The sequence below is a fragment of the Elephantulus edwardii genome, unplaced genomic scaffold (genome assembly GCF_000299155.1).
Source record: "Elephantulus edwardii isolate Elephantulus edwardi_28Jun2011 unplaced genomic scaffold, EleEdw1.0 scaffold00192, whole genome shotgun sequence".
NCBI lineage: Eukaryota > Metazoa > Chordata > Mammalia > Macroscelidea > Macroscelididae > Elephantulus > Elephantulus edwardii.
The window spans coordinates 2,327,998-2,339,064 of NW_006399942.1; the positions used below are offsets into that span (position 1 = coordinate 2,327,998).

Consider the following 11,067-nt stretch of genomic DNA (forward strand, 5'->3'; position numbering starts at 1 on the left):
GATGGATTGATACAGTAACTAGGACAATGGAGGTTGGTGTGTCAGAATTAGTGAGACTGCATCAGGACTGGAAAGGGTTCAGAGCTGCTGTACATAAGGTCTCTATACATCACAGATGACTCAATGGCACATAGCAATAACATACTATGACAGTTTTGAAAGCAGGGGTGGAATCCACTTTCTTAACAACATGCTTCCGGAAACTCTATGAACTTTGATAAATGTTGATAGTTGTAGAGGGGCTTCAGGCCTTTTGTTCATAGGGTCGCTATGGGTCGTGCTTGACTCAAAGGCAATCAACAACAACAACAAAGCAAATTGTCTTTTTCCAAGGACTGTTCCCTCCTGACCACATGCCAAAGTGTGTGAGATGTACTTTCATTATCTTTGCCTCTAAGTGGTACTGTGGATATAGTTCTTCAAAGCTAGATCTGTTTGCTGTTTTAATAGTCCATGAAATATTCAAAATAGATAGATGATAGATAGATAGATGATAGATAGATGATAGATAGATAGATAGATAGATAGATAGATAGATAGATAGATAGATAGATAGATATAGACAGACACATATCTATATAGAATATAGATTACAGAATATAGAATATATAGGTCACAGTATCTACCTACCTAAGAAGTTTCTGTTGTTATTATTTTATGCAGTCAAGTTGGAACTGAATCATAGTTGACTCTCCAGTAGGTTTTCAGAAGTTGTAAATGGCACAGGAAGAGATTGTCATCTTTCTCCCAAGGAGTAACTGGTAGATTTAATTACATGCTTTGGATTGGACAATTAAAACAGACATTCGGGGCGGAGGAAGAAGAATGAACTGGGGAGGGGAGTAGAGAAAACAATGCAACAATGAATGAATGAAATCCCAAAATCTCTGTAAATGTTCATTAAAACTAATAAAATTTAATAATAATTTAAAAAAATAAATTACATGCTTTGGATTGGCAGCACAATTTTTTTTACCACTAGGCCACCTACTTAAGATACAGTGGGGAAAAATATTTGCTTAAATATAAACAATGGATATTATCTTTTTTCAGTAAGCATAAACTGAGTATCTAAATGGGCAAATCACTCAGTTAAAGGACCTGACTACAATTTTTTAAATCAATCTCTCTAAGAATCTGAAGCATTCTAATATACAAAGGAAAGCAGAGCCTACATCCTTATCCACAGCATAAGCAAGCATAGAGAATGCAGTAATCTTTGTGAAATTGCTGGTAGCCACTATGTGCTATTTGGAAAGCCTTCCATAACTAGACTGTACTTCTAGCCAATAGTTCTTTCATGTAAAACTGGGTACTTTTATCATCTAATAATGGAGCTTTACCAATTGCAGAAAACAAGTTTATTCACTCTAGGTTGCTAAACGGTAAAGTTTTAAATGAAAACTGTTCTTTAATTATTCTTCTTATAGACAAAATCCTGTGTACAAATTTATTTTAAATGCCTTTATTTTTCCCTTTTTTTTTCTATGTAGACTAGTAAGACAAAAAAAATACAGAATCCGAAAAACATACCACAGGTGAACCCAGCTGCCCAAGAAAAACCTTCACTTCACCGCATGACTTTTTCACCAAGTTCACAGATTCTTTATCATGCAGAGGAATCTAGTCAGCAAAAATCTAGAATATTTCAAACTCGTACAAATCCCGTTGGTTCAAAGAAATATGAATCTCCCACACAACCATTTTCTGTTCAAGAGAGTAAGAATCCAATTATACCATTTTTGCATTCAATTGTTGAAAAACTTGCTAACAAAAAAGCAAAGACTCAGATATTAACCCAAGGGAAAAAACTTGAACCAAAAATTCAGAACAAAAACCTAAAACGTGAAAAGAGCAAGTCTGCAAAAGAGCAAAATTACCAAAATAAAACTCATTTTTATAATAGTAAAAGCAGACAAGGTGAAATCTCTAAAACCCAAAGAAACAAACATGGACAAAAGGCATGGACAATAGTCACACATGGAACTCATCCTAACCAAATTAGCAAACCTAACTCTTCTCAAATTAAAACTGCTAAAAAAAGCCCTAATTCTGGAACCAAAGAAAGTTTAAAAAGACTCAACTTACCTGCCATTTCAATGGGGAAGAAGTGTGTAAATACTGTTGAACAAACTGGAAATGCAAAATCTAATGCAAATAAAGCCAACACAAAGGAAAATCTAAAGAAACAAGCTGGTAAATTGAAGTGCCAAGGATCCTTCCACCGACAATCTCTTCAAAATCCTCATGAGCAAAAACATCATCATAAAGCCCAAAATGGAAAACACTCATCGTTTCTTAAAAGTATTAAAACTTACAAACAATATAGCAAACAGAAATATACAGAAAAGGTAGTCAGACACCAGAAGAAAAGGAAGAATCCACCTTTTCCTTGGACATCTAAGTTAGTATCACTGATGGATTTTCATGGTGCTGCACAAAATAAAGTTCCACCTATCTTTCTCTCTAACAAGAACAGGGAACAAAAAAAAGTAAGTCCAAAGCGAAGACATCCTGGAAACCTTAGCACAAACAACCTAGGGCAAAAGCGATCTTGCCCACCAGGGAAGCCTGTGAAATCCTTACTGACAACCAAGGTTTCCATGTCTATTCAACCTACATCAACTACCAGAAAGCACATCATAAGCTCTGTGGGCTCTACAGTCAAATCTTACCCAAATTCTATGCCCAAAGTTACAAATTTCACTGCTTCTAGCAAACCTGTGGTTAATACTCCCAAATCCTCAATTACTATCAAAGCAGGAGCTCCTACTACCTCATCCTCTATCACTAACAAATCTGTTACTATATCCACTACCACAGCAAGAGTTGTGACCCCCACCATCAAACCTTCTACCAGTTCTAAGCTTACTACCTTCACTGCTACAAAATCTACCACAGTTAACAAGCCTGTGGTTTCTACCAATAAATCTAGTACCAACACCAAGCCCAGCCCTTCTACCAAATTCACCAGTTCTAAACTTGAAACTGTTAGAAAGAAATCTACCACAATGATAAAACCTGGGACTAATACTACACAATTCTTTACTTCCAATAATTCTCAGAAAACCACCACTGGGCTTTTAACAAGTAGCAACAACATAGCTGGTACTAATGAATCTGCCACTGTCTCTCTCAAGCCGAAAGGAATTACTCATGGTTCTTCCACCCACGCTACTAGAAACTATGCTCCAACAACAAATTCTGCTGTGAAAGCCACTGAATCTCTCATTACCACTGCCAAAATTGGTGACTCAGGCAGTTCAGTATTCATTGCTTTAACTGCTACTCCTAATTTTTCAACAGTTGTCTCAAAGGCTATGTTGCCTACTCCCAAAGCCTCAGCTTCTCAATCTTCAACTACAAACAATGCTACCAATTCAACAGTCTATGCATCAGTCAGTACTTCCACTCTGGCTGGAAGCACCTTAAGAACTACATATACTACCAAAATGTCTCTGTCTACAGCACCAACAATTACCACAGCTCTTCCTGACACACCTGCTTCCAAAATCACATCAGTTTCTCCCATTTCAGAATACGTCTCTCCCAAAGTGGATCTCTGTAGCACAACTATTGCTTCAGACACTCCGACTGCCTTTACTACTTCCCCTTCAGTCTCCACCACCAAGTCTTCTTTCTCTACTGTGTTTACTAAGGATAGTGTCACATTCACTGCCAAGATGCCTAAAGCTCCTTCTACCACAGCACTGACTTTTACTACCACCTCTGCTGCTATGACACCTACCTCAACAAGATTGGTACCAACAGCCAATTCTACATCAGTCTCTGGAGAAGTTGATAACATGAACTCTACCACTGATATCGCAACTGGCAGCAAAACAACTACTACTCCTACAACCAGAGAAGCAGTCGCTACCCAGAGTGCTCTAACCAGCATGTCAAATAGCTTTGGCACAGCAACATTCGCAGTGACTATCCCTGATACGACCACTGCTGTCAGTCATTTCACTACAGGAGCAGACACCACAACTTCACTCACAGAAACTACAGCCACAACCCTAGTCACTGCACATGGCTCTTCAATATCTTACCCAAGCACATGTATTGACACTACACATTCTTATGAACCTGGCAGTCCTGATTTCACCCCTGCTGCCTTGTCTGTTTCACCTAAGACCACAAGCATTCCTGTCACTTCCAGCAGTACACAATTCACCACATCCAAAGATGTTCCTATTAATAATACAAATGTCCTTACGATTGTTTCTACAACTTCTTATTCATCTCCTATGACAGACACTGCCATTACCATACCCATTGTAGATACTTCTACTCCTGCTAGTACCGCTCAGGCTGCTACCTCCCAAGCTAAGGTTTCCACTGCTGCCTCTACTAGCCCATCTGATTTGTCCACTTCTCTCAGAGAGGCTTCATCCACATGTAACACCTCTGCTGCCACTAACAGATCTGCCACGACTCTAGCAGTCTCCACAACTGCTTTCAGGGCTACTTCATCCTCCATATCTCCTAGCATCACACCAATAACCACAAGCATGGCTGCCCCTTTCATAACCACACAAGTAGCCAGAGATAAAGCTGTCCTTTCTGGGTCATCCACCACAGCCATCAGCACCAAACCTGATACCGCAATCACTGCTGCTTTCCCTACCATGGCTGCTTCCACAGTCAAGTCCTTCTCTGCTTCTCCTCACACCACACAAACTGTCTCAAGCACAGCTGCTCCTTCTAATACTACACAGGTAGCCACAGACACAACTGTCCTCTCCATCTCGTCCACATCAGTCCCCAGCACAACTCCTGCTACCAAACACACTGTTGCTCTATCTACCACAGATGCTTCCAGAGTCACTTCCTCCTCTGCTGTTCCTGGAACACCACCCATAGCCACAAGTAATGCTGCCCCTTCTCACACAAGACATGTGCCCACAGATACCTCCATCCTCTCCATCTCATCTGCTGCAGCCACCAGCACTACACCTGCTACCACAATAACTACTACTCTCTCCACCACCCTTCTGGCTGATGCTGTCTCTTCTCCAGACACAACTCCCATTGCTTCCACCCCTGATGCTGCCACAAGTACTTTAACAGCTTCCTTTATGTTTCCTAGCACCCTATCACCTTCTTTTGCCACCGTACGTGCACTCTCCTCATCTACTGACATGCATGCTGCCATAAGTACTCCTGTTCCGTCTCATTCTTCAAACAGCACCACTACCACTGTTCTTCCTTCAATCATATCCACAGCAGTTTCCAGAACAGCACCTGCCATTACCATTTCTTCTTCAGCAACCACACAGGCTGAAAATATTACTGCTGCTACCACCACACCCATATCTACTGTTATTCTCACATCCTCCGCATCATCTACCAATACTTCATCCATCAACACCAGAGCTCTGATTTCATCCACGTCTGCATCCCCAATTTTTGTCACAAGTACTTCTGTCTCTTCCGTCAACTCACACAGTTTCACTACCAGAGCACTTCCCCTAAACTCATCTACTACCACCACCAGAAAAATCACTGCCACAACAACCCTTGCCTCCTCCCCAACCACAACACAGTCTATATCAACTATGACAAAGGCTCCTAATAATGTATCTACCCACACACCTACCACTGCATCTGCCCATGTGCCTACAACTGCATCTACTCATGTGCCTACAACTGCACCTACCCACATGCCTACCACTGCATCTACACACAAACCTACCACTGTATCTACCCACACACCTACCACTGCATCTACACACAAACCTACCACTGCATCTACCCACACGCATACCACTGTGTCTACCCACACACCTACCACTGTGTCTACCCACACACCAACCACTGCAACTACGCACACGCCTACCACTGCATCTACCCACCGGCCTACCACTGCGTCTACACACACGCCTACCACTGTGCCTACACACATGCCTACCACTGCGTCTACACACATGCCTATCACCGCGTCTATACACACTCCTACCGCTGCATCTACCCATGTGCCTACCACTGTATCTACCCACAAATATGCGGCTATGTATACCCACATGCCTAACACTGCATCTACTCGCACACTTACAATTGCATCTACCCATGTACCTACCACTACATCTAGTCACAAATCCAACATTATGTCTACCCACATGCCTACCATGGTGTCTACCCAAGAACCTACCACTGAATCTATGCACGCACCTACCTCTTCATCTACCCATGCGTCTACCACTGCATCTAACCACACTCCTATCAATGCATCTACCCACACACCTAGCACTCCATCTACACACAAATCTACCACTGAATCTACCCACACACCTACCACTGCATCTACCCACACACCTGCCACTGCATCTACCACTGTATCTACCCTTGTGCCTACAACTGCATCTACCCATGCACCTACAACAGAATCTACTCATGTGCTTACAACTGCATCTACTCATGTGCCTACAACTGCATCTACCCATGCACCTACTATATCATCTACCCATGCACCTACCAATACATCAATCCACAATCCTGCAACTACATCTACCCACAAATATACCACAGTGTCCACCCATATGCCTACCACTACATCTACCACTGTATCTACCCTTGTACCTACAACTGCATCTACCCATGCACCTACAATAGCATCTTCCCATGTACCTACCACAATACCTACCCTTGTGCCTACAACCACATCTACCCATGCACCTACCACTGCATCTATCCATGCACCTATCACTGCATCTACCCATGTGCCTACCATTGCACCTACCTGTGTACCTACCACTGCACCTACCCGTGCACCTACCACTGCATCTACCCATGAGCCTACAACTGTATCTACCCAGGCATCTACAACTGTATCTACCCATATGTCTACCACTGCATCTACCCACACAACTACCACTGCATCTACCCACACACCAACCACTGCATCTACCCACATACCTACCACTGTATCTACCCTTGTGCCTACAACTGCATCTACTCATGCACCTACAACAGCATCTACCCAGGCACCTACCACTGCATCTACCCATGCACCTACCAATGCATCAATTTACAATTCTGCAACTACATCTACCCACAAATATTCCACAGTGTCCACCCATGTGCCTAATACTGCATCTACCCATGTGCCTACAACTGAATCTACTCATGTACCTACCAATGCATCTACCTCCACACCTAGCACTGCATCTACCCACAAATCTACCACTGTATCTACCCATATGCCTACCACTGAATCTACCCACACACCTACCACTCTATCTACTCTTGTGCCTACAGCTGCATCTACCCATGCACCTACAACAGCTTCTACCCATGTACCTACCACTGTGTATACCCTTGTGCCTACAACTGCATCTACCCATGCACCTACAACAGCATCTACCCATGTACCTACCACTGTATCTACCCTTGTGCCTACAACTGCATCTACCCATGCGCCTACCAATGCATCAATCCACAATCCTGCAACTACATCTACCCACAAATATACCACAGTGTCCACCCATATGCCTACCACTGCATCTACTCTTGTGCCTACAACTGCATCTACCCACACACCTAGCACTGCCTATACCCACAAATCTACCACTGCTTCTACCCCTATGCCTACCACTGAATCTGCCCATGCACCTACTACACCATCTACCCATGCACCTACCACTGCATCTACCCACACACCTAACACTGCATCTACCCACACACCTACCACTGCATCTGCCCACACACCTACCACTCTGTCTACCCATGTGCCTACAACTGCATCTATCCAGGCACCTACCAATGAATCAGACCCCAATCCTGCAACTACACTTACCCAGAAATATACCACAGTGTCCACCCACATGCCTACTACTGCATCTACCCATGCACCTGTAACAGCATCTACCCACACGCCTACCACTGTATCTACACACACGCCTACCACTGCGTCTAAGCACAAATCTACCACTGCACCTACACACACACCTACCACTTCATCTATACAAGCACCTACCACTATGTCTACCCACATGCCTACCAGTGCATATACCCACACACCTATCATTGCATCTACCCATGCACCTACAATTCCATCTACCCACACACCTACTAATGTTTCTATCCACGTGCCTATCACTACATCTACCCATATGCCTACCACTGCATCTACTGAAGCACCTACTTCTGCATCAACCCCCATGCCAACCACTGCATCTATCCACACACCTAACACTGCATCTACCCACACTCTTACACACACATCTACTCATGTACCTACAAATCCATCTACCCATGTGCCTACAACTGCATCTACCCATGCACCTACTGAAGCATCTACCCACAATTCTACAACTGCATCTATCCATAGATCTACCACTGTGTTTACCCACATGCCTATCACTCTGTCTACCCATATGCCTACCACAGTATCTACCCATATTCCTTCCACTGCATATACCCACAAATTTATAGCTATGTACACACATATGCCTACCACTGCATCCACTCACACATTTACCACTGCATCTACACACGCACCTACCATTGCATCTACCCACACGTCTACCACTGCATTTAACCAGGAGCCTACCACTGCATCTACCTACATCTCTACCCAGACACCTACCACTGCATCTTCCCACACACCTACCTCTGTGTCTATGAATACTCCTGCCACTGCATCTATCCACACATCTATCACTATGCCTACCCACATACCTAACACTGTATCTACCCATGCACCTATCACTGCATCTACCCATGTGCCTGCCACTGAATCTACTCACACCCCTATCTCTCGCAGAACAAAAGCTACGATCTTCACAAATAGAGTGTCTTTATTATCAGCCCTTGCCACTATCACATCAGCTGCAAGAGTCTCTCCTTCTAGCACCAAACTCTCAGCTACAAAAACAGCTGTCTCATTGACTTCTTTTACTTCACGTCTCAGCACCATCCCCGACAGTACCACCATTTCTTCTTACTCACCCAGCACCCAGGCTGACACCACCCTCTCTGCTAGGACCACCTCTTTTTCTACTGCTCTCCCCACAACCGCCTCCACAAGTACCACTACACAGCCTGTCACCACTGCTCCACTGCTGTCTGCATCTGCTGATGTTCATGCTGCTATAAGTAGTTCTGCCCTGCCTAGTTCCACATACAGCACCACTACCACTGTTCTTCCTTCAATCACATCCACAACAGTTACCAGAACAGCACCTGTCACTACCATTTCTTCTTCCTCAGCAACCACTCGGGCTGAAAATATTACTGCTGCTACCACCACACCCATCTCTACTCTTATTCTCACATCCTCCACGTCATCTACCAATACTTCATTCATCAACACCAGAGCCCTGATTTCATCCACACCTGCATCTGCAAATATTTTCACAAGTGCTTCTGCCTCTTCCACCCCCTCATATAGTGTCTCTACCACAGTTTTCCCCCTAAGCTCATTGGCTACAGTCACCAGCACAATCCCTGCCACAACAATTATCTCCTCCCCAATTACGACATCTGCTCCTACCACAATACCTACTCACACAACTAACCCTGTCACTACAAATGCCACCTCCACTGAAGTGTCTTCCTCATCAGCTCCCATCATCACCACTCCAACTATCAAAAATGCCTATTCTAGTACCACATCTTCTCTCACAAATAGAGCTCTTCTATCTGCTTCATCTACTGCACATCTCAGCACCATCTTTACAAATACTACCATTTCTTCATCCTCAGCTCTCTCTCAAGCAGACAGCACCCTCTCTGCTAGCACCAAATCCTTGTCTGCTGCTCTTCCCACAACCCCTTCTACAACTACCACTAGTCAATCTGTCCCCACCACACCTCTGGTCTCTTCATCTGCTGGTACTCATATTTCCATAAGTACTTCTTCCCAATCTAGTTCCTCCCACAACATCACTACCACAGCTCTTCCTTCTATTACATCTGCAGAAGTAACCAGTACAGCCCCTGCTGCTACCATCTCTCCTTCAGCAGCAGCCTCTAAGGCTAAAATAATCACTGCTGCCCTCCCCACAACTGTCTTTACAGCTATTCCCACAGCGTCTTCTACATCTACAACCTCTGCATTACTCTCCTCATCTGCAGACACAATTGTTACCACAAATGCTTCTGTTACTTCCAGGTCCTCACACAGTGCCACTACCACAACTCTTCCCCTAAGCTAATCTGCTATAGCCAATAGCACTGTCCCTGCTACTACAACCTTGTCTTCTTCCCCAGTCACCACACAGTCTGTCTCAGCCTCCACATCTGCTCTCACCACCACACCTACTCTCACAACTCCAATTGTCAGCACAAAGAATGCGACCTCCATACCTGAGGTATTTTCCTAATCTGATACCATCACCAAAAACATTTCTATGAGCTCTTCTGTTTCTTTCAGTACCACATCCCAAGCCACAAATTCAGCTGTTCTATCTATTTCATCTATTGCAAATCCCAGCATCACCCTTGCCACTACAATCTTATCAACATCCTCAACTTCATTTGTTACTACAATTTCTGAGTCTTCAGCATCTGCAAGCACCACGACTACACCAGCACCAACAATTACTGCATCTTCTACAAGCATACAGGTTACTGTCACTACACCTGGTGATGCTATTACATCTATTTTAACCAGTACTATTTCTACAGCACTCTCTGACACCACATCTAATTCTTGAAACACTGATGCTTCTATTAGTACTTCAAAGGCCTCACCACACCTGATAAAAGTGCATAAGCTACCACAGCAGCCCTCGACACCACTTTAGAAGATGAATCCAGTACACCTATTACCACTGAAGAGACTTCCATGACTCCCATATCTACCACCATATATGCTTCTCCCACACTTCATGACACTACCTTTCTTGATTCCACAACTTTTTCTGTTGACACTATAAGACCACACTGACATGACTACTGTTGACAGTTCTCCATTTAGCTCCACTACATTTGATGATACTACACTTACTAGTTGTCTGTCGCATACTTCTCTAAATCTGAACATTCAGATTAAGACAGACTAGGAAGAAGGATTGGCCATCCACTTCTGAAATAGCAGGCCTCTGAAAACCCTATGTA

General features: G+C 43.7%; 1 protein-coding gene across 1 annotated transcript in view; it reads left to right on the top strand.

Moving 5' to 3' along the window:
- The first annotated feature begins 4,634 nt into the window (after positions 1 to 4,634).
- Positions 4,635 to 11,067, top strand: part of LOC102858000 (mucin-2-like) — an 82,668-nt gene continuing 76,235 nt past the window's right edge. Inside the window, exon 1 of the mRNA XM_006896842.1 lies at positions 4,635 to 7,889. Within this exon, the coding sequence (XP_006896904.1) occupies positions 4,635 to 7,889 (3,255 nt within the window). The remainder of the gene's footprint in view (positions 7,890 to 11,067) is intronic.